The 24,993-nt window shown below is 39.1% G+C and overlaps 1 protein-coding gene across 1 annotated transcript; it reads left to right on the top strand.

The window, feature by feature from the left end:
• The first annotated feature begins 13,771 nt into the window (after positions 1 to 13,771).
• LOC118326992 (G-protein coupled receptor 26-like) lies at positions 13,772 to 20,953 on the top strand. Its single transcript, XM_035660160.1, has 3 exons — positions 13,772 to 14,928; positions 15,671 to 15,784; positions 18,997 to 20,953. The coding sequence occupies exons 1-3, from the start codon at positions 14,261 to 14,263 to the stop codon at positions 19,223 to 19,225; spliced, it is 1,011 nt and encodes a 336-aa protein (XP_035516053.1). The 5' UTR covers positions 13,772 to 14,260; the 3' UTR covers positions 19,226 to 20,953.
• The last annotated feature ends 4,040 nt before the right edge of the window (positions 20,954 to 24,993 follow it).

Genomic DNA, 24,993 nt, shown 5'->3' with positions numbered 1-24,993 from the left:
GCAATACTGGCTGAACTGCTGCAGGAATTCGAGAACAAAAGCTCCTTTGTGGAGTTTAATATTGTCTACAATCACTGTCTCATGATACATTTCCAATCATTTTCATCTCTTGCCTTGACGTATCAACACATATAATCATCTTGTATTGGAACTTGCAAATGACTCGTGTGTGTGAGCAGCCACGTTTATATATTAAATGTGCTTCATGCTCCTAGTTTGGCCTTTTCGGTTGGAGTTAATATCAAATTCATAATCTCTCTCATCTCTGGCTGTCCACTGAGGAGGGGTTTGTGGTGTCAATGAGTGCAATGCTTCTTCTCGCACACTAACTTTACCCCGACTACATTTTATGTTCTTTTAGGCATTATTATTTCAGAATTAGCAATGGTTTTGGTGTCAATACACATACTTCAGCTGCAAGATCCATGTTGTTGTCTTCAGCCTTTTGTCATGGACTAAAATACAGACCCTCTTCTGGTCCGCTGCATGCTTCAAGTGGTTCCTGAAGCCTTGTTGCCATTGTCAGCGTTAATGTAATTTTCACCTAATGCACCTGAAGAGCTCCATTGTGTGTGTGAGGAGTTGCTGAGGGCTTTCAGGTCCCCTCTAAAGTGTAGTTAGGCATCAGAGTTCATACTTGGGGAGCTTAGCTACTATTGTATAGAGGGCTAAGTGACCTTAGTAGAAAGAAACAAGCATAGTCTGGAGAATGATAGTGGTATGAATTTCATGTATTTGTCAGAATCAGACCGTAATGTACAAGCAGATGATATTCAGTTTCTAGTGCTGTTAAAAAAAAAGATCATAATTTTTCATGCTGACGATATTTCCATTTTCAATCTTTCAAATCAAATTTCTCATTTGCAGAAGTAATGGCTACATGACATCGCTGATGCTCTACTCACTAATTTTTGCTCATTTCCTTTGAATTATTAATATGAGAGATTCTCCATATGCTCTCTGAGGATTCTTGTCCATTCGTTTCGGGGAGAATTAGCATTTTACAGTGAAGAGTATAAAGAGCTTAACTGCCCCAATCAAACCAGGTGATTTAAATCCTGTCTAATCAAGATGGTTAATAGGGGTTGCAGCTGGATGACCTGAAGTAAATGGCCTGAAAATGTTCTTGGGTCTCAATCACCTGTATAATTAGGGCCATTTTTACCTGAAAAAGCATGGGTGCTATGAAGAGGTTTCAAAATAAGACTGTAAAAATTAGGTGAAATAACCCTTTTGGGGGTGTTTTTGGCTAAATTGCTGAATTACTAACAAAACAGACATCTAATAACCCCACTGATATAATAAACCCAGTTAAACCTGGACTCAAAAATGAAGCGTGAATGTGTGAAAAACAGTTTTGGTATCGACCCTGGAGAGCCTTCTTTGTGACTGGCCTGCCTCAGTAATTAGTTATGCCATATGAAGAGGTAATTTGTATGCTAAAGTTTAATTGTTCAATTATCACTGGATGTGAGAGGAGGCCTTGATGCCATTTCATCATGTTTGAAAATAATGTTGAACCCCTCATGCCACATATTCTAATAGTTGGCAATTACAGAGAGAGCCCTCTAACTAAGTTGATTGATGCAGGCTGGCCCTGCTGAAAAGCCTTTGCTACCTGCCTGGTGCAGTCATTGGCAGTGAAGAGTTGGTCTATTCAGCCTGCAGAGCTGAACCAGCCGGGCTCTCACTGAGCAAAAGGACCTCAACTAGCTGCTGACAGACAGCATAAACACCAACTGTATAAGTACTGAGGAGGACAACATGTTACAACAACATTATTACAAAGTAAACAAGAGAAGATTAGTTGAGCATTCATTGTTATGAGGAAGTCCCCATAAAGACACTTATTTTTGTTTCTTCGTGCCATGAACAGAAGAAAGAAATTAGTTTAAATGATCATCAGCATTTTACATAATGTCCTGAAACTTTGCATTGCACCCATTTCACTATTTGCATGTTTACGTCCTCTGAATGCAGTTTCTAGCTCAGTAGTTTGTTTTTCTCTGTATAGTGATCACTCAATGAAGTGAACAAAAGATATATCTTGTTTGTATTGTTACTCTGAAAAAAAGCATCACTACTACTGAAAAGCAACTGTCAAAGTCTAACATATATATATACTTCCACAATAATGTGAATCATCTATATAACAATTTCTATTTTGTTAATTTAATTTACCATAACTATTATATAGAGAATGAAGGACAATGATAATAAACAAGACAATTAAAGCCATCTAACATCAAGACAGTTAGTTAGTTAGCATGTGTATGGCAGTACAAAATAAATGAAGTACAGCATTTAGAAGTGTAGTAAAGCAACAGAATTGACAAATATGTAATAATAGTGGTAAAGATAAACAGTGTTTGCTTTTTAAGTATTGTGTGGGACACCAAATTGCATTTAATCCAGCTCTACAGGAAGTAAGTAAATACAAATAAAAGCGTATCTCTGTTCATGATGCTCGTCTTTTGGAGGTATGTGTAATACAGACATTTATCATGTAATTACAGCTCCACAATCAGTTACTGATGACCTGGGTTGATGAACAATGATTAGTCTATTTCAAGCTTTTCAGGGGCCCAGATGGGAATCCAGGAGACAAAAAGGGGCCCCTTCACTCTCACACAGCAGCTTTTCAAGATTCTCATTAGTGCTCTAAATTGAACCATATGTGTCTGATTTGTAATTAGCTCCTATAGAACGAGGGGTGACATGATGTCTTTGACAGAGAAAAGGTCTACTCTATTAAAGGCCACTGTCTTCTCAACAATAATAATAGTTATTTTGGCTTTTTTTGTATACAGATATTCTTTTTTTTCATAAACAGTTTTTTTAATTTATTTATGAATAAATAATATAAGTTTTTGTGAATTTAGGATGGACCACACAAGCTTTACACAAATGTACAGAGGTTGAACTACTTCAAGACTCAAAAGCCACTACAAGCTTACACATTAGGAATTAAATAACTGCAGTGAACAACATTTAGTTTATGTCATACAGAGGACCACTTGAACTCCTCGAACTACATGATCCCTTCCTGCTTTAGTTTACAGAAATATTCCTTTTGACAAAAGAAAACTGTCTGACATGATGTTCATGCTGTCGAGCAGGGTACAGTTCACATGCTTTTGTCAGTCTGTGGTTACACTAGAGGTGTAGCTCTTGTGGAGCTAATTTAGTGGTCGTGTAGACCTGTTTTAGATTCAAGAATCACATATTTTGGGCCACGTAGAGCAGGTCAGCTGAGAGTGTGGACCCTAAAAAGTGATGATTGGTGAGATACACAGTTTCATAGTCCCTCTAACCAACTTATTTTAGAAACTTAAGAGATGATCACTCCAGGGTTGAATATCTTCCACCTGTGTGTGTAATAACAGCATGTTAAACAGGTTTTATCCACAGACTGTGTCACTAAGCACAAAGCTGGTGTACGTGGCTTTTCCTGTTTCAAAAAGCAGCAAATAAAACATCAAATGAATATTTTTTATGATCCAAGATCAGTTTGAAAGTCACCTGCTTACCAATTCACTAAGGAGGTCATGTTTTCAGTCCTTTACAAATAGATATCTACCAAAACTTCTCACAGTTTGAGCCCCAAAGAGATAAAATTATCTAATGTTTCACACAAAAAATTGATTGAGAACATTCCAAAAATAAATATAGATGTTTGCAGTTTGATTTGGAACCACTGGACTAAACTACCTTATATAAAGTAGTTCCTGCATCAGTATTAACAATCTAATACTGTCATATACGAATAATATATCAATCATAGGGGACATCTGCAGAACCAGTACTTTTACTTTTGACATTTGAATTTTGCTGATACTTTTATTGAAGTAGGACTTTAAACACTGTTACTTTTACTTTTTTAATAGTATTTTTATATTGTTGTACTGGTATTTTTATTAAGGTAAAAAAATCTGAGGAATTTTTCCACCACTGACACATGTATCCTAGTATGGCGAATACAATTTAATGTAATTATTAAAGTAGTAAAAAGTAAATATGATTTCTAGTTAACCAACAGCTTTGGGGGTGAACGTTTATTTTCATTTCAGGTGATGAAATACTATGAACATTCTTCTTCACTTGAACAACATGTGGCAGCAACAGAAACAGCCCCTTTGATGAGTGATTTGTAAAACCAGAGGTATAACAACAGGTATTTTCAGCTCTTCCCAAACAGAAAATGCCCCTTTCATGTTCCTCCAAGTTGGTACTCACAATCTGAAACAAGGGTGCAATTGTGGTTGTCACCAAACAATGACATTTTTTCTTTCTTTCACTCTCTAAATTCCCCATATCATCTCTACACAGATGAGCAATTTGTCTGTCATGAGGTCTGGGGCATCGGCCCACTCCAGGCCTATTTCACTGACAACACTGTTATTAGCGGTAAGCCGAGCCAGTGGCAAATGAATCTGCCTACTGTTCAGGAGGCCAGGGCTCTTTTCAGCGATTAATTTGATAAATATATTAATTATGAATCTGGATGACAGTACAATCAGATTGTCAGGCTTCCAGACTTGGCCTTTGTGATAAGTTGGCTTTGAGATTGGGTCTCCTCGGGTTTCAGGAGCTGTCATCCCCGGGGCTCAGCCTCTTATCAGCGCCTGACCCATTCACTCGGTAATTTCCTGTGTGTTGTAATTAAATGGAGGCTTTCTGATTGCAAGTGACTCTCTTTAAGAGGTGCTTCTCAGGTTTCAGGTGAAAGGGATGTTTAATGGACTGGCTGTGTCCCCTGCCCTCTGCAGGACTCAATAGGCACTGAATGTTCTATTTACGCAGCAGTACATGTACCTTTAATGCATCTGCTTTAATGTGGAAATCTTGTTAATAGTTTATGCTGAAGGAGAACCTTCTCAGATCCTGTATCTGATCTACAGTGTTTGTCTATCTGGGCATATTCCAATGCAAGCTGGTTTTCCTTATCACCAAATAGCTCAAAGTTAGACAAATCTGGACTAACAAGATATTTTTATAACTCACTACAGCCATATTCAGCACAAAACCAGTTACCAATCAATTATAAAAACCTTCTCTTTGCACTTTGAAACATTACCTGAATGATGGTCTGTTTATTGGTATGCTGGGACCTTTTGGCTACCGCTTAGAAGTTTAAGAAATCCTGTGCTGGCTGCTGACAGTAGATTATGGACATTTACTGTAGGCGCTGACTCTACCCATCCATCTCCGCTGGGATACTGTTTCAGAACTGGCAGACAGACATCCTGAGCCTGGCGTGGGGCCTTCAGCAGCAATCCTCTGTCACTATAGTCTGCAAATGTCTACAAAGAAGTGGAAGTGTTAAAAAAAAAGTAGTGCCTCAGAAGCAAATGCAAAAAAAGTTTGGACTTTGACACGTTGTTGCTGAATTATTTCTGTGCTTGAGATAAATAAAACATGTGTATCACAAAAGATGACTAAGACAAATTCTTATTGAAGTAACAGGTTTTATTTGCACTGTAAAGTCCAGCTCTAAGCTGACAAAGGAAAAAATTTATGATCAATAATTATAACTGCTTCACAACCTGCAAGTAACAGCAGCATCAATAATGATTGTGTAACATAAAGAATAACGATGGAGAAATAAATAACAATGTTTATCCCACAACTAAAGTTTAACTGTATAAAGAAATTATTTCAATAAAAAACTGAATCCCAGATTTACAATTTTTTGAGAGCTAGAATTTGATGAATCCGTATCTTCCTTTTGGTAAAAAGTAAGACTTTACAAGAGGAACCACTCAAATTTACACACATTAACTCTGCTTGATAATTTCCTATTTTAATTCACCAGTAGTAAAAACCCTTATTCTCTAGAGTGGGATTGAATGAAAGCTTGAATTAGCTCAACTGCACTGCCTCTGAAGGCACAAAAGGTTTCCCTGCCGCCCTCTTTCACTTTTCCTCTCTGGTATCACCAAGGCCTATAATTAAAATCACGTTTTTTCATACGGCCAGTGAGCGCCATTAATTCAGAGAGTAGTGCCATTATGGAGGTTGTGGCTCCCAGGGTAGCACTGGGAAAGAGGTGGGGCAGTGGCTTTTCAACATTAATGGCCCCCGTGTGTGCCTGCTATTAATCTCAACAAGGAGTGAAGTGGCTTTAGCCCAGCTGCAGAAGCAGGACAACGCCTGCCAAAATACTGCAGAGATTAAACAGAGTTTTGTCTTGGGGCCTTTATTCTGACCTATGACATGTAAATAGGATCTAACTGTGGGCTCACCTTTACTTTCCATTACTTTGTCCATAAAATCAGGAGTATTGTTCTAACACTTTCCAGCATGGACAGCCCTTATCTTTTACAAAGGGACACCTTGTTATATCTTGTAGTATTAAAAAAAACATGATCGTATTTCAGCTTGCCAAACAGTCTCTTGGTTGAATGCCCAATCTGTAGGTCACCTCTTGCTTACTTTCAAAGGTGTCAAATAATTTATATGACAAGCAGGACATGCAATTTACAAATACCACTCAACAAGACATAGACTATAAATAGCAGGAACATGACAAGTTGAAGAAAAAAAAAAAAAACAGCACTGACCTTGCTCTGCCACAAGGAGGAACCACTGATTAGAATTTGCTGCAGTCGTAGTTCATTGCTCCTTCAACAGACAGGCTTTAAGTCTGTTTGTAATACCGCAGGGTTTCACTAGATGGCAGGAGTGCATGATTTAATGACCAAGCTTCTGTCATCCTTAAACTGACCTTCCAAGATAATCTCTTTTATAAACCACCACCTGAACAAACAGGAGTCACAGTTTTTCCTTTTCAATCTGGCCAGCATTGCTAAACTGTAAAGCAGATTTCTATATATAATAACTTAGGTGATTATAAGTCATATTATTTGGTGATGAATCCCAAATGTTTGTGTAACAATAACTGGCTCCATCACATTCCTTAGAAACTTAATATAGCTTATTTTTAAGTGTCTGATCAAGTTTCCATCTGCAAAGTCTCATAAGTATCACTGAAAGAAACAGTTAGACCCACCTTAAAAATGAGTTAATGGTTACATCACTGTGTTAGAGCTGCATGCTTGAGAGGGGACACCAGAGGTTAATTGCGGTCTTGTGCAAGCTAGATAGAGCTGCTTCATGCAAACAGAGGGAAAAAAACAAATTACTGTACATATTCATGTAATCATGCTGATGTGAAATTAATTTTCTTCACAATCTGCTGTCATCCCCTTGTTGCATTCTATTCATGCTGGCTACGCTAAGCCGGAAATAAAAGAATAATTACGCATTAGTGTTTCTAATTAAGGTTTCTCTCAAAGGTGAATGGAACGCTGATGAAATTTTTTAAGGATTTATTTAATTACTGTGAAATCAAATTAGGGGAGCAAATTAATCCTTGCAGTGAATTAGATCAGTGAATGAGAAAATTGACTTTTCAACACAAAGCAGTAAATGATAGGGCAGGATTGGTATAAAACACAGACACGCGGCAGGTTTATGAGCTCAGATGATTATCAAGGATGGATGGCAACAGCTTTTGTTTAGCTGAAGATGTCCACATGGACCACATTTACATGTAGGTGGGCAAAGCATTCATACAAATCCAGAGGAGCAATTATCAAATATTTGTTTATCTCAGAGAGGCCCTTGGCTCCTCAGAGTTCATCAATTTTACTCCTAGATGCTCCTGCACCTTGATTTATCCCCTTAGTGACTCTACAGCGATGCTGTTGCCTCCCATCACTGTATTTTCTAGGCTTTCCCACAATGCACTCTGAAAATATGTCTAGTTGTTGCAGTTATATGAAGGTATCCCAGAAAACTAAAATCAAATTTTCCATAGTGCATCAAAGCATGGCAATACATTTCTTACCTTTTAACATAAAACTGTTACTTGAGAATGGTGATGATAAATTATATGAACATAGATACTGTAAAGGAACAGTTTGATACACTTAATGGTTTTCTTGCAGAGAGCTAGTACAGAGCTAGAACCAGGAAGTGATTAGCATAGCTTAGCATAAAGACTGGAGGCAGGGGGAAACAAGTAGCTTGGCTCTGTTCAATGTCAAAAAATATGCTTTTCCTGCACCTCTAAAGCTGAATAGTTCACACGCATCTAGTTTGTGTAATTCATACACAAAAGCAGGAGAGGACCAAATGGTGTAAAGGTTTCAAGATAGTAGAGATTAACTAGAAAGTCAAAAATGACTTAAAAGGGACTGTCGGTCAATTTTATGGATATGGATGAATCCAAGTTACGATGACTGCACTGCTTATAGTATGGAACATGGGAGTTGTAGTAAAATAACTGTTGCTTCTTCTTTTAGCAACTTCTATGGTGATTTGTCTTAAAATATGGAAAGTACACCTCAGGGACCAATCAAAGAAATTCTGTATTGAGAGATTGCATTGAGTTCCAGATGCTAGTGGAACAGAGGCTAATCCGGACAGGATGTTATGACTTCGTCTCTCTATAAGAGTATTTTCCAAAATATCAAACTATTGCTTTAAGTCTGCATTAGTAAACTCTTCATTTTTCCATTTGAGAGTGACAGGGTTGCAGATGATTGTCAATGTGAGGGGTACACTTAAGACTGAGCTGATCTCAGTGAGTTTGCTGCATGTCTGTCTGTCATGCTTAGTAACTTCTAGTGTGTTTTCTGTTCGCTCTCAAGCCTGGTCCACACAGCATGCATGAGCAGTGCATGATGGCTGCCTCGCTGAACAGCCAGCCCAATCTTTCTATGTTGAGTTTACCTTTGAAAATACAATATAATAAAACCCTTGCTCTGCCACACGCATACACTACACACACAGGCAGTGTGGAGCTGGTTCACTAAGGTGCTCTACCCAAGGGAAGAAAATCTGTATTCCTTAAGGGCATCGCCCTGTTAAATCAATCCAAAATTGTATGGACTTTTTTACTGTCTAAGCAGGTTTCAGTTCTAGTTAATTGGTTTCTAGCTTTGGGGGGTAAAACAGTTAATATTGGCAAATACTGATTGCAAGCTAGGCCACAAAAATCATTTTACCTTCAAGGGGGAATTCTAACTTTCTTATATTTTTAAAGATCAAAATGAATAAACATTTGGGGTAGTAAAAATAATGGCTATTCTCTCAACACATGAAGTAACTCAAAAACAAGAGAAATACATTGAAAACATACATTTACTGGGATCAAATAAAGGTCAGAGTTCAAAGACTTTTAGTCCTTTGCTCGAGGCTTTATATAGACTGGACGTATTATTTGTCAGATCTGCTCCTTGGCTTCTACATTAGCACTGGATTGTGCTGACTGACACTGATCACTTGAGACAGTAGACACAACAGATGTATTAGAAAACAGTATTGCTTTCCCCTTCAAATTGTTGTAATATGATGTATTTATATGACAAACTGATTAAACTGGTGTCAGGAAGAAAGATTTTAACTCACACTCCATCGTGGAGGAGAAATCTAATCAAGTTCAACTGCATTAGAAAAGATTTTAAGCATTTAAATACATCCAAAGCTTGTGCCCTGGAAACACAAGACAAAAATAAAATCCTCTGCTGTATGTATATCTGGATGTTACTGAATCCAAACCCTGCAGCTTCACAGCAAGCCTGATACTTGGCACTTTCCTGGAGAATTGCTAATAAGTTACGTTAGATCAATACATTGCAAATTGTTTGCTTTCACTGTTTGAGGTAGCACAGGCTTCAAGGAACAGCTGATAATGACACTGTGGACTCATCTGTGAAATAAAGAGATGAAAGACATATAACCCTACATTTGAGTGACTATATGACCTGGATTGACATCTCCAAGGATGAATGTTCAATAACATCTGTCTTTAATTCCACTGGTATCAAACTCAGTGGCCCTTTTTCTTCTGTCAACGTTAGTCCAAAAATACAGCTCATTTCAGCTCTCTTCTGTAGGGTTCAACAGTTTTACATAATTATACTATAAATCTGACTCCATCCTAAGAAGCTGGATAGCTAATATTTGCAGAAAACTGCCCAGCTATGGATAATAATTCCAGTTCAATGTTTTATGGTCCAAATATAAACAAGGAGGCTAAAACCTATTTGTAAGCACCTACTATAAAACAGTAACACCATGTCATACTAAAATCATTTCCTTTGGTACCTATAACAGTTGTCACATTGCCAATGTTCCTGGATCCTTAATGAAAATAAGCTTGTACTCTGTAGTCCAGTGCCTGTATTAACAATGTTCTGATTATAAACTGCTGATGGCAAACTCTAGCCTTGGTGCTGGGTTTCCTCGATACACTACAGCTAATGTGAAAAGACAGGGGCCTCAGATTGTTCACGAGGGTTTTGGTGGTTCACTACCCAGCCAGGCATACAGATATAGGACATGGACAAAAGCCTCTTAGCAGGGAGGCTTTTCTAACATTCATATACAGCATCCAGAGTGTTATGTTAGTGAATGAATAAATTATTGCTGCCATCTTGGACACTGACTCTAGAGAGGGCCTTTCATGTTTTTCACATATTTTGTGTCCACCATAGTTTCACCTAAACCCTTGGAAGGCTGAGCGGTATTTAAATAGTTGCCACTAAATCCTACACACTGGACCTTTAGTACCAGCAGCTCCAGACAATGTCTTTTGTCCCATTTTTTTTTAAACCAATGTGCAAGCTGTCATACCACACTTGAATATCAGACAGGCCGCAGTAGTGATGACTAGGCCAAGGTAAAAGGAAGCTGACATCTCAGCATTATTGTTAGCAGTGTCAACACCTTCCTTAGCCTTCACTTGCAGGTTGACATTTCACTCTGTTTGTATAAAGCTTCTTGTCAGAGTGAGTCTCCCTCCTGTCTTCACCTTTGAGACCTTTATGAGCCATAAGACTGCTGTGCTACCAGTCAGCTCATACAGTATGTATGCACTGATTTGAGTTACATAACACGTGGTGTCAAGTCTGAGTTTTCCAATTGTCAAATTTACACCAAATACCACAAACGTTTTTCTAAAGTAAGTTCCTCTCAACTCAATACAGAAATACTGCGTCACTAGTTGATATAAGTTCAAAATATAAGTGACAAGTCTATATTCAAAAGGTGAGTCTGCAAAACTAAGGAGCTAAAGCATACATCTAAGTTTAAAATGTACGCCAGCCTGCCAATCTGAGGGAAGTCAAGTGTGGAATTGGAACTGGCAGCAAATTCAAATCCACACTGCCACAGCAAAAGGAGGGGAAAAAAAGGAAGAGTGCTGCAGGCTCTCTCTCTCATCCTACCGTCTCTCACAGTCAAGTCCTGCACTTGTTAAACCTTCTGACAAGAAGTATTATCATCAAAGTGCAGATCTGCCGACTTGAGATATCTTGACTTGTCTCAAACATGAAAGATTCCCCCCCAAAATTCTGATTGTAGGTGATATAGAATCAATCTTTACGAGTTAACACACAGTTAAGAAGATAATCAATAATGACAATGGTAAGTCTTTCACTTGGTTTAAAAAGCAGCCAGAGGCGTGCACAGAGCAGGCAGGGGGAATGTGATTTTTTAAAATAGAGAACCAACTGCTGAACTCCAGAAACAGATCAAACTGGTAAAAACAAGTCAACTAGTGCATAAACATTGAGTCAGTCGGTCAACAATCTAAATAATGGATTAATCATCCTTTATAATACCACCGCTTCCATCTTTCTAAATTGCAGGATGACTGCAACTGCTCACATGGATTAATCTTTGCTAAGGTGCTGGAAGCCTCAATCTGTCTTATAATGAAGATGTCCGCACACAGCAAGCTTTTGGTCTATCTGACCATCATCAGAGCGTAAAAAGATGAAGGTCTGATGAAGTTTCTAAAGTTCATATCTTTCTAAACTGAATATCTTTGGTGTTTACTTCATACAAATATGCAGGGGCCCTTAATATTTTGTGTGTTTATTCCGTCTCTATCTGGCATGATTAATCTATGAGATGTACTTTACCAACATCAGACAATGGAGCTGCTGTGCTGTATTAATCCAAGGTAATATTACCTGAGGCCAGGAGGCGTCAAAGCCCATGTGTCCACCTCGAATCAGGCCTCATTTACATTGATCTGCATTAACATAATGCTCGCCTCAAATAAAGCCTCTTTCAGGTGGAATGAAAGTGGACATTTTGTAATTTTGAAAAACAGCATCCATATTTATCAAAAGCCATTTTCATGCGCGTCTGTCTGATGTGGCATGGCACTTAATGATGATGTTCGTCTGGCTTTGTTCTTACTAAAAGATCTTTAGCAAAAATAGTTTTTTTTAAGAAATGTTGGCAGGTAGAACAACAAAATCCATCACATATACAATCCTCTCACCCGTGCACATTAAACCTCCATCCATTTCACTCAGTCCCCTCAAAGCTATATTTTTAGACTGACTTTTTTCACAGACGTTATTGTCTGTGGAGCTGGCATTTAATTATGAAAAGAATAATTAAAGCTGTGCCTACGAAAAGCTGCACTTGCGCCTGAGATCAACTGGTGGCTCTGCGCTGATAAGGCCTCTGAACTGACAGGAAGGAGCTGCACAAGCAGTTGCATGACAGTGCTTGAGAGGATGCCTTTCTCCAAAGACTGACTGCCCCATCACATGTGAAAGTATAATGCTGGAAATGCATCCATCATAGCCAAAGCTTTACTCTGGGGCCAAGATGGAGCTGCATTTCAGCTTAATAACACCCAGCAGCTGGCAGGGTTGTCCTATCCCTGCAGCCGCCTTCTCTTTGCATTAAGAGCAAACATCAGCCCATATACTCCACAGACAGCATAACAGGATCACATTTTAATGAGCCTCACTTTCAAGGCAAATCTCCCTTTCTTCTCCTCTTTGTGTTCAGATTTTGCTACCAAGGGAGAGCATGAGGAGAACAAGGTGGCCTCACATCTCCACAGTCAAATACCATGTGCATGTGTTGCAGTAACAATAACTCTTTCCGCCCACACACTCTCACTCTGACTCCCCCCTTCCCCTTACTGCAACCACCACCTCACCCTGCTCCAGCGCCTTCAGTGGCTCACGTGCTGCAGCACACTCCGATGAGTCCCACGCTTCAGAGGAAAAATTCTCCACACTCAAGTCCAGAGGGGCAGCAGAGTGTGGGGGCGTCATCATCCGGCTTCCAGGGGGAACAGAAGATGTTGTTCCTTATCAATGTGATGAAGCAGAATTAATTTGTGAAGATATTTGAGTAAAGCATGAGGGGAAGAGATGCTGCTAGAATGCAGTGATTGTTCAAAGCAATGAAACCAGACTCAGCCACCTTAAAGTGAATGTATCTTTTTTCTTTTATCAGTCATTTTGATTCAAAAAGAAGGGATGAAAGTACGTCTCACAGATTAATCATGCCAGGTAGAGACACAATAAACACACAATATTAGGGACGCCTGCATATTTTTATGAAGTACACCCAAAGTTATTTAGTTTAGAAAGATATGAACTGAAATTATAGAAGTAATGAGCCAGGGTGGGGAAAAATAATCACTTGACAATTTCTTTAGCAGCTTGTTTTTTTATCTCCTTTAATTAATTAAAATATGGGCTCTTAACAAGATGACACTTTCTTTACTTGAATATGTTGTCTGTATTGTATTTATTGTCTGTCATGGCACTGCTGCCTTCTTAGCCAGGTATCCCTAGAAAATAAATCTAAATGACTAAAAATCAAAAACTGAACAAGCACATACATTTACCCACATCACGTGTCATTTATTTATTAATGTATCTGTCTGACATTTTTTTCTGCAAGTATAAGTTTGGATTATGTGAAAAGAAGCAAACTCTCTGGGGAATCAATGCAATTTTCTTTTCCTACTAGGAATCCCCACTTAACTCAATCAATGTTCTTTGTCTTTTACTGTTTCTCACAGGAGACGGGGGAGAGATCAAGTAGCCCACACACTGTGCGATGTGTGCGGAGGGGTGATGCCTCGAGAGCGCATCACAGGACGACAAAACCCCACTGCAAGACGCAGTGCCAGAATAGAGCAGCTTTGGCACGAGAGCCGCTTTCTTGTAGTTTGTAGGAAAAGAGAGGAGATCGTGCAGCAAGGAATCCTCAAACATACTACTTTTCATGCCGGAATCCTCCTGATCAGCTCTGCTGGCTCGTGTACAGAGACAATGTAGTGGAGAGAAAGAGGGGGTCTCCACCGGTGGAGAGATCTGGTGATGCATGGACACGGTTATGGGTGATTAATGCCATTTTGCAGCTGCAAAACAAGACTGGAAATGCACATAAAAAGTGGGGATAAGTGAGTTTCGGGGCCCACAGGATGGACACTGCGGAGGTAATTCTCTCTGTGTTGGTGGTTGTGATTATTATAGTGTCGTTGCTGTCCAACGTCCTGGTGCTGATCTGCTTTCTGTACAATCCGGAGATCCGCAAGCAGGTCCCGGGTCTGTTCAACCTCAACCTCACCTTCTGCAACTTGTTGCTGACCGTGTCCAACATGCCGCTCACTTTGGCGGGACTTGTCAGCAAGGCTCAGCCGGGAGGAGACGGTTTCTGCCAGATTGTGGGCTTCCTGGAGACCTTCCTGTCCACCAACTCTATGCTGAGCATGGCAGCACTGAGCATCGACAGGTGGATCGCGGTGGTGTTCCCCCTGAGGTACCACTCCAAAATGCGCCATAAAGACGCGGCTTTTGTGCTCGGGTACACGTGGGCGCACTCCATGTCCTTCTCCACGGTGGCCACCAGCCTCTCCTGGGTGGGATACCACCGGCTTTACGCGTCCTGCACCCTGTCCAACCCGAGGGCGAGCAGTCGGACCCAGTTTGTTATCTTCACCGTCTTTTTCCACTCCTTCACCTTTCTCCTGTCTTTTATAGTGCTGTGTGTCACATACCTCAAAGTACTTAAAGTGGCAAGGTTTCACTGTAAGAGGATCGACGTTATCACAATGCAAACTTTGGTGCTGCTGGTGGATATACACCCCAGGTGAGCCACTTTAACTTATTATTCCTATTAGTCCTGCATCATGCACCTCTTACTCCAGAGCAATCTGTGATTAGATTCACCGTAGAAGAGCAAGGGAATTTCAAGATTGTTCAGCCCGAGGAGAGAGAAAAAATGAACAAACTGTACAAATAAAATAAATCTGTGAGCAATTAGTGTAGATGGTGCCATCATTTCTTTTCATATTGATGTTGAATCCTGAAATGACACTGTTCTTTATCCATGTACAGTTGATGATGCTTTGCCATCTTTTCACTGAATTTTGAATTGTGTCCTGAGTATTCAGAGGGGATGCAAAATTGGATTCTATTGAAATGTCACCCAGAGTTATAGCTTTGCTCTGCTCCCATATATATATATATATTGTGTGTGTGTGTGTGTGTGTGCGTGCGTGTCATTGTGACACTTGACAAGCAGCCTGTCATCATGACATCACAGCCATGGCACTCACACAGTCACACATGCACACATAGAAAGTGTTGAAATGGTTATTTTTGAAGTGGGAAGCCCTACTTTGTGTTACAGCAGAGTCTTTGGGATGAATCTATTATTTTACCTCAGCTCAGCCCCTGCTGGCTCCTCGAATATTTAACCCCTGCACAACAGAAATAAACAGAGGCACATCAACTCTTTGCTGTCTTTGATTAGAATTTTAGAGACATTTGTGGTCTTCCTCGAGTGTGTCCCACTGATTATAAACGCACTGTATTATCCCTGTTTCCAGTGTTCGCCAGCGTTGCCTGGAGGAGCAGAAGAGGCGACGACAGAGAGCATCAAGGAAGATCAGCACCTTCATCGGCACCTTCATGCTGTGCTTCGCTCCCTATGTGATCACAAGGTGAGTGTTGGAGGTAGACCCATGCAAGGGGGGAGAGGGAAACCACTCTGGCACACTGCGGCGTACGCAGCCCTTTTGTTTTGCTGGTATCCCCCAAACCTCCCTCCTCTGCTGTCAGCTCCCCCCTCACCACCACCACCACCCCCTCTCTGCTTCCTCTCCACACCGGCCAGAGTTGGAAGATGAGATTGGCTGACCTTGTGATAAGTAATATGCCTCTGCTCTGCTGTTGCTGCTGCATTAGCACTTTTCTGCTCAAGTTCGTTGAGTGCATCAGTTAGTCAGGTAGAATCTGCTCACATCAATCACTGGACAAAGAGAGGATGTCTCATGAAGCCTAGTGAGTGAGACAAATAAGTGACGTGCCAGTGGACATGTGAGAAGGAAGTTTTATTTAAATCATACAAAGTACATGCAAATAAATTAATATAGCGTGCAGGGACAGTAAAGAAACCCAAGGAGGGGTTATTTATAACCTCAAACACACACAAATTAGAAGCAAACGACTTAACATGTTCTGTAACTTCAAGGGTCAGTTCCCCCAAATTACAGAAGAAATATTGTATTTTATTCATCTTCCTTTCACCTTTGCAGTTTTTGTGTGACTATTTCCAGTGAAGAAATCGCTTCTGTTTGTTTTGCAGATTAACCAGAGTAACAGGGACACTGTTACTGGAAGATGTTGCTTTTTAACATTTTATATGTCTTTTTTAATGTTTTTAAGCACCTCAAAATAAATCCTATTCACCTTCATTGTATTTGGGTTGAAATAGGAGATAGTTAGATCTATCCCAAAACCTGAACACATAAACACATACACATAAAACCAAAATGAACTGGTCAGGATACTCAAAACAGTCAAAAAATATTTATCTTTAAATCATCTGCTCACAGATTTTTTTTAATTCTCAGTGAAAATGTAAAGTTGCAGTTTCAGCTATTCCTGCTGCTATAATATGATTAAGTATGTTGATTTTATATTATATTTTATACTAAATGCAAAGCTGTGTACCAAATTTTTACTACATAATTCTATACAATATGCACAACATACTAATCGTCATAGTTTTACCAGTCAGTATACAAAAACCCAACCACACTTAACCGCTTTATACTGTAACAGGACGTTATATGTATATGATATCTGACATACATCAAACTAGATGGAAAGCAAAATGTCTTTCTTACTGATTGACTGATTACTTATTATTGTTTTCCAACATCTTCTGGAGCTGTTTCACCAGCATCCACAATTGATTTTAATCATTTTCCAAATGTGAGCAGCTCCTCCATTTCCTTTGTGCACTGACTTATGGGAGAGGAGTATCAATCAACAGCGTTCTCCACAAATCGACTGTATTTAGTCTGCATACTGTCTGGTTTGGTGTGGTTACACATTATACATGTGACCTATACCTTAAAGATACATATGAAGCATCTACAAATGCAATATGATATGATACCCCTATTGCCATGCAGGGCAATTCGACACAAGTTGATTCAACTCAATGCAATTCATCACAATATGATGCGATGCAAAAGAATATGATGTTGTGCAATTCAATATGGTACAGACATTCTAAATGTTACATTTTGGGTTAGAAATTATTGGTTACATTTCTGAATAATAAAGGCATAGGGCCTCTACAAATAATTATAAAAAAACAGGTTTTACAGATGCAAAGATGTCAGGAGCAATGCATCGCTATTTCATCCAAAAATGTATTCGGTGTACACTTTTTTAATCCGTGCAATCACATCTTAAACTTCCGTGCCGATGCACTGATGTGAATCAGTGAATCCATCCCTACTATATTCTTAAAACCTGCTTAGAATTAGTATGCAGTGCGGATTTGGGACACAGCATGTGTGTTTTTTGTCATTCGGGTGAACTGAACATTGAGGATATAATTTTAACCAAATGAGACTGTGTGTCTGGTAGGGTATGAAATGATCATACCATTAACCCATTAATATTTTTAATTAAAATACTAAATTCTAAGAAGCTGGAATTTTTTAAATGAAACCAAGTTGTCTAAAATAAAACACACAGGCTTTGACATCGAGCTTTTCAGCACGCTGACAACAAGCACTGACAATTTGTGTTCTGTTATCAGTAAACTGCCAGTAATGAATGACCACAACAGCACTGCACATGCTCTAATTCTACAAATGGCAGTTTACTAATTACAATCTGAATATATTACGCTAAAAGCTCCTCCACTGCCTCCTCTGATGCTCATTTGTTGTCAGGGCCATCATGTGTATAGTAAAAGCCCTGCTGTGCGGTGTGGCAGCTGACTCTTGTTCACTCTGGGGCTGTGGAGTCTGTGGGCAAATGCCAGTGATGGCTACTGGCCCATGTAAGCCCAGTGTTAATGTGCTGACAGAGCTTGATTGTGGACAGAGTAATCATACAGAGTGCAAGAGTAGAGGATCAGCGATTTTTTTATACCTTTTATGACACCATGTGTGGTACAATATTTTTTACACTTGACAAAAATTAGTGCGAAAGCACCAATTTTCTGTCTTTATGAGCATGACTGGGATCAGCTACTTTGAGATGCAGACAACAGGATAGACTGTAAACCTCATTATGTGCCCCTTTAAATCAAATACTTTAAGTACAGAATGACTTTAAGTACCCATGAACTGCTGGAAGAACTCTCTGTCCTTAAGATTCTCTGCTTAGCCCTCAGTCTAATATTGTATTAAATAACAATCAAAGTTAATTGGCTTGCTTCCAGACACTCATTACTGCTTAGACAGGTCTGCTTTATGCTTCTGGTGGCTCTGCCTTTTCTGACATGAAATGCTGCTGGCTGCAAATGAGAAATGAGATGAAAAGTAGCCTCACACTGTTAATCCACACACGAAAGCGAAAAAGAAGGAAACTCTTCACGTAGTTTCACTTGACAGCTGCCTACATTTTATCTCGTAGCAGATTGCAAACAATAATTTAAGACATAATACTTACTGAGATTAGTCTATATAAACACACTCTCTTTACATAATTACAAAGAAGCACCGAAGTGCTTCCAATGATAATAAAAGAGATGTTATGGGCAACAGTGTCTTGCAAATGTATTTCTGTTCCCGCATAAGCTTAGGGCATGCATGTCTTTTCCAGCATGTTGACTTGCTTTTCCACTGCTCTCTCTCTCTCTCTCTCTCTCTCTCTCTCACCACCCTTTCTTTATGCTCGCCTGCAGGATCGTGGAGTTATTTCCAGCGGTGCCTATCAACCCCCACTGGGGAATTGTATCCAAGTGCTTAACTTACAGCAAGGCAGCCTGCGACCCCTTCGTGTACTCCCTGCTTCGACACCAGTACAAGAAGACATGCACTGACATCATCAACAGGCTGCTGAAGCGTAGCTCTTTGAATGCATCCGGGCGCAGGCACGAGAACCAAGGCAACAGGATACCGACGGCGGAGTGACAGGGAGCCGAATGATGGGATACAGTCTGAGGGTTGACCTGGGAACTGTCAGGGAAATATGAAGCTGATTTATTGTCGATGAAGAAGAGAACAAATATCGGTTGTTCCTGTCCACGTCTGCTTGAATTTGGTCTGACATGCCCCCCCTCCCCTCCAAAAAAAGACAAGGGCAAATCCCTGCACAGTAATAGCACTGTGCTTGCATACTGAGCGCCCGGAACAGCAGATCAGTGCAGTGAACTTGTTGCGAGGACAATAAGCTACGGCAGATTTCACATCCACCTGGAGAGACAGATGTGCTCGCCCAAGAAGAACGGCCAGTTCATAGCCTCATGATTTTGTCTAGGGTAGCTTTCAGTCTGATATAAGATATATGGATCTGACAGAATATATGTTTGTTTTGACTTTACTGTAGTATATATTTATATTATATTTAAAAAATAAAAAAAAGGATAAGGGATGGCTGTATGTCTGTTTTAGTTTGTGCAAAGTGACAAGTTGATAAGTTGATGCTGTATGTAGCACTGAAATTAGACTAACCAAAACTTGATACGAAACCAAGTTCCCTAATTGTATTACTGATGAAAACATACAGCCGACAGTTTGGCTCAGGTTATTTCAGATTGATGGGGTAAAACACACTCCTAATTAAACCAATATTAGGGTATTTTTGTAGTACATGGCCTTCTAGTGTAAAGGCTAATGAAGGAAAAAGCAAGATTATGTGTTTTTTTGTGTGCATAAACACATTGCTGTCGTTTGTCCTCTCAGCACCTATTTTCAAGGACCTACTGACCCAGCCAAGCAGAGTTTTAATGGGGAAAATGGGCCTTCAAACCGGCTGCCTTTGCTCTCATGACTGAAATGCGCCCCTCAGGTTGTTGTGTCAAGTGGAGCATTAGAGACTGTACTTACATGGGTTGGTACTCACAGAGAGGGGTACCCTGCAGAGACTGTTACTTTGCTTTCTCACACATTTGGGCAAGATGGACAAGAAAGTACATGACGTTTTTATTTTAATGTCTATATTTAATAGCAATGATGGCCGTCCATCCAAAGATACAAACTATTCTTAGAGTAAAGCAGCTCTGGAAGCAGAAATTATATTTTTGCTTCAGTCAGCAGTGAAGCAAAATAAATAGTCTCTCCTTTCTGTTTCTAAACATCTAACACACACTGTCTAATAGTTTCTGACAGCACCTTGAAGGCACCACCTAATATTTGTTTGGACAACCCTGTCACAATTTATTGAACAAGCTAATAATATTTATAATGTTAGTCAGACTCAAAGATTAAGTTGTTTTTGTTATTCAGGAGAACATGTCTAAACTATGATCATTGTAGTTTTGTAATAGACTACTATAAATGTGGAGGGTGTAGATTGCCTACATTAGGAAGGACTAGATTTTACAATATTAACCATCTCTTTTGATCCAATAGTTTTTACTTCCAGAAGTAACTCGTGTCTCAAACTAAAGAAAGCAATAGATGTTGAAAATCCTCCTGTGACACTCATAGTTATATAAGCGAATATTTTTCATATTTTTAGTAATGGTTCGGCACATGAGTGTAAGAGTTGGAATGACGTTACTTTATGGCAAATAACCTCTCTTCACAATAAAAAAAAAATCACTTTAACCAAAACAAAAAGAAGCCAAAACAAGTTCTTCCTAAAATAATTTTTAGGTCTGTAACAAAGGATTATTTTATTTTTGAATAATCCGACAATTTTCTTTCTCTAGCTTAGTTCTTTTCTTCTTAATTTATTATTGATTTGGTCCATAAATATCGTAAAACACACAAGATATTCTGTTTATTATATTGGAAAACTAAGAAAACCACAAAATTATGACATTTGAGAAGCTGGAACAACTGAATTATTTGCTTAAAAATTGCTTAAATTAAAAAAAGATCTAAACTAGGAATCCTAGGAGGATAGGAGGGAAGGGGGTCATCCCCAAAGAAGATATTATATCACTGCTGACAGTTTAGTTTTGCATTGAGAATACCCCATTATGTATTCAAAACTAGAAAACTGCACCTGTTTAAATAGATGCGGCGCAGTGTATGTAGTACATGTATAGTATGTTAAGCACTATAAATTTAATTCAGCTCCCATTTTAAATTATTTTCTTTCCAGAGCAGCTTTGCTTCCTAGAATCATCTTGATAACTAAATCTCCATCTGCATAGTTAAATGTACCAATGTATCAATATGTCATTTACAGTGTTTTTAAGAAAGATACTTGGCAACCAGTATGTTTTTTAATGAGATGGATAGCTACAGAACGATGGCAATACCACATTTTTACTCTCACACTGAATAGAGTCTGTATATTTATTTAGTCCCATTGCTTGTGCAGTATAGTGGTTTTCAGGCATTTCTTGAAGACAGGCCTAAGCCCAAGAGCCCTGTCAACTGACAAAGTGTTATCCGACCCACTACATGTTGTACCTATTATGTCTATTTTTTTTCTGTATCAGAAGACAGGCAGCTCTGTATCAGAGAGCTTTTGACTGGGCTCCACTTGTCATAGAGTTACTGTAGATAGAGGTGCTTCAGCACCTTAGTTCAGAAAACAGAGGATACAGAACGAGACGTTTTGTGAAAGTTTACTTTAGGGATTTTTAGTTTACACTGTTAAACTTGGATTTTTGATGGGTTTGGATACACAATGCATTTTGGCTGTGCATATAAAGGGCCAACAGTGAGATACTGTATGTAGTGCCAAAATGATCAATGATGCCCAGTGAGCCAAACATTAGTAGCTGCAATTAATTTTCTGAAAACTTCAGAGAAACTATTTAAGTAATTACTAATTAATACATATTGGCTGTTATTTTGTGTCCATGCATTTAAGGATTTATGGTTATACAGAGGAGAAATGGTTGTCTTGTATATATGATGCATTGCGTGGTACTGTATGACACTACAAGACAACCAATGCCTTAAATTCTGTAAGATGTGGTGTTTTTTTTCCATTCACAAAGACATATGGATATCTTGAACAATAGGGATAGAATCAATCATTGCCTTATTCACTTCTGTTAATTAAAACATAAGCATATAGAATCTGCCTTTGTATTTCTGTACCCTAATTCTGCTTTCCATGGTAACTTCTCGCTGTTTTGCACTGATGTAGAGTAGTTATTTTTCTCATACATGATGGTTATTGGTGAAAAACTTAACATGAAACAATATGTGTTGACAGATTTAGATAAATGACAACGTGAAAAGTATTTTTGTGTCTTTTTGATATACGTACATGTAATTTATGATGACTGTATTCGTTTGAGTGTTACAGAATGTGCTGCTTCAAATGCATATTAAGTTTTAACTGTTGTTGGTAGCTGACAATGAACTGAGTGTAATATACCTCATTTTGTTATGGTGACTGACTTGACTGCCTGAAGTGTTTTGTTATGTACCTCCTAATTTATTAAACCATTGGCTCGATGCTGCTGCTGCTGCTAAAGATGGCTAAGATGACAAACAGTTGATGACTGTGGTGATGTGATGACAGGTGATGGTGATGATGATGATGATGATGATGACTGCTGTTTCCATCTGTTGTTGATAAGATGAGAATATTTGGTTCTGATGGCGATTAGTATTGTAATGTCAGCGAAAATGAGGAAGATGACTGTTTCAGATATTGAACATGATAATTAAAAATAAATTGTACACTTTACCAAAGTGGTCTGGTACTGTTGTGACAAAAAATAGGTTGCTCAAACTCTCCAGGAAAGTATGCTGTTTGTTTTGTTTTTTTTAGACAAAAAACTTAAACACAACCCCACAGAAACATAGCTTCCACACTCTCAAAGCTAGCCTCTGTTCTCCCAGCATTCATTATTAGGTTTTAATAATTTATTTAAACAAAATCCAAACACTAGTTTCAGAAGTTTTCTGTCCCTCTGGAAGGTAAACGGCTCTTCACAGTCATTCTCAGGACCAAGTAGACGAGTCTTAGATCCTAGTACACGAGATGTGATCTTGGACGCGGGTCAGGTCAGGTGGCTCGCTATGCAGCTGTGCAGAGATTGTGAGGCAATGTTATTGCTACATGGGCCTGCTTATCCTGGAGTCAGTTTTTTTCGACATCCAGACTAAGCTGGTTGAATATGGATGCATCTCAGTTTCAGCCCTTGACCTGTTATTTGATCCAATGTGTATTGGTGTCCACAAAAGTGATGTCTGGCAGAAGGTGTTGGGTCACTGATCCAATTGGATGGGTGAAGACTGGAGAAGCATGATGGCAGACCAATCAGCCTTGATTTATCAAGGTATTGTGAATGCTCAGGTTCAGGCAATAATTAATAGACATGTCTATAGGCTTGTGTAGTACAAAAGGAATGCATACAAGCTTCTTCTTTTGCAAACATGTGCCTGTCCAGTCTATTAGCTAAAAAACATGGAATATGTTGTTGTTGAATGCTTCAATTATTTATATTTTTTTGTTTACCAAATCCTTTACACCCAAATGTTATGATGAAATCATAATGAGCACGGTCAGTTTCCCATTTGTCTCTCCATTCCTCAAACTAGCAAAGCTGTGTTTTTTCTCACATTGGCTTTTTGTTTTATGAGATTTGGCACAGAGATATGAACTATATCACTCTGACACAGATAACACTTGTTATTGGGATTTAAATGTATTTTTGGTTTCGGTCTGTTCGGGACATTTGTTTATGGTAGAAAAAAGATAAAATAACACCATGGTAAAAAATCACTTGCAGCAACAAGGAACTTTCATTTTGTGTTGATTCTGGTGCCCCCAGTGGACAAAAATTGTAGTGTTTCCACTGCCTCATTTAATTTATTTCAAGGGGAATCCGACCAAATCCGACCTGATGGCAGGCATTAAGAATAACTGTATGGAAATAGCCAATCTTCTCGCTGATGGCCTTGATTGTTAGGTCATATAGAGGGATCAGTATAAAAGTTTAGACTGTTTCATAACCAGTTAAAAAACTCCTTGTAGTAGGTTTAACCATTCAGAAAAAGTTGTTGTGGAAAGTAATCACCTGTCCTGCAACCATCTTGCCATAACCACTTCTTTAATCCACTTTGGATTTGAGGAACGAATCAGTGTGGGGCAAGGAGAGAAAAATGGAAGGTCTGAGAGTGGTATGACTTCTGTATCCGCAGCAATTCCTACTGTTTCCACCTACAATCAGTCTGAGTCAGTGGGAAGCAAATTTTCTGTTCACACCACAGCGCAGGTGGTAATGAAACAACATCAGCGGCTGACTGAGATGGTCTGGGCTGTAAATGACTGAGATCCTGCACACTGATTGACACCCCAGGAGCCAGTGATTATCTTCAGGTGGGCAGCAGTGACCGTAACACACTGCCTCATGGTTGGCCTCAAACCACTCGGTCAACTGACCCCCCCTGAGTGGGAAATAAACCACAACTCAAAGTGAAAAGTGGACACCTTGTTCTGTGAAACTATGGAATGTTTGTTGTTATTCTCTTCATAAACCTTTGACTTGGGTCCAGGGAACAAAAGAGGTTAACTTCAAAGCTCGGAAGGTCTAAATCTGTTGCCCATTAGTCACCAAAACAGCATATCTTAAATCTGTGTAAAGCTATACTCATGCTTTCAAGTGTTTTAGAACAGTGATGCGGTGTAGATTCTTCTTTTTTAAATGTGTGAATGTAAAATGACACATTTATCCAGTCACTGGTAAAACAAAAAAAAAGAGGAGTAAAATAACATCTCTTTTGAGAGGTACTTGGAAAACCTTAAGAAACAAATAAAT

Source organism: Morone saxatilis, unplaced genomic scaffold (assembly GCF_004916995.1).
Source record: "Morone saxatilis isolate NCDOM2014 unplaced genomic scaffold, NCSU_SB_2.0 Contig1, whole genome shotgun sequence".
In the NCBI taxonomy this organism is placed as follows: Eukaryota; Metazoa; Chordata; class Actinopteri; family Moronidae; genus Morone; species Morone saxatilis.
The sequence above is the reverse complement of the archived record's forward strand: the minus strand, read 5'-3'. Positions and strand labels throughout refer to the sequence as shown.

Bases quoted from the DNA above. Each gene is read 5' to 3' on its own strand.
- LOC118326992 (XM_035660160.1), top strand. From the start codon at position 14,261: ATGGACACTGCGGAGGTAATTCTCTCTGTGTTGGTGGTTGTGATTATT. The intron at 14,929-15,670 runs GTGAGCCACTTT...CCCTGTTTCCAG, and splicing joins CTGGTGGATATACACCCCAG to TGTTCGCCAGCGTTGCCTGG. The intron at 15,785-18,996 runs GTGAGTGTTGGA...GCTCGCCTGCAG, and splicing joins GCTCCCTATGTGATCACAAG to GATCGTGGAGTTATTTCCAG.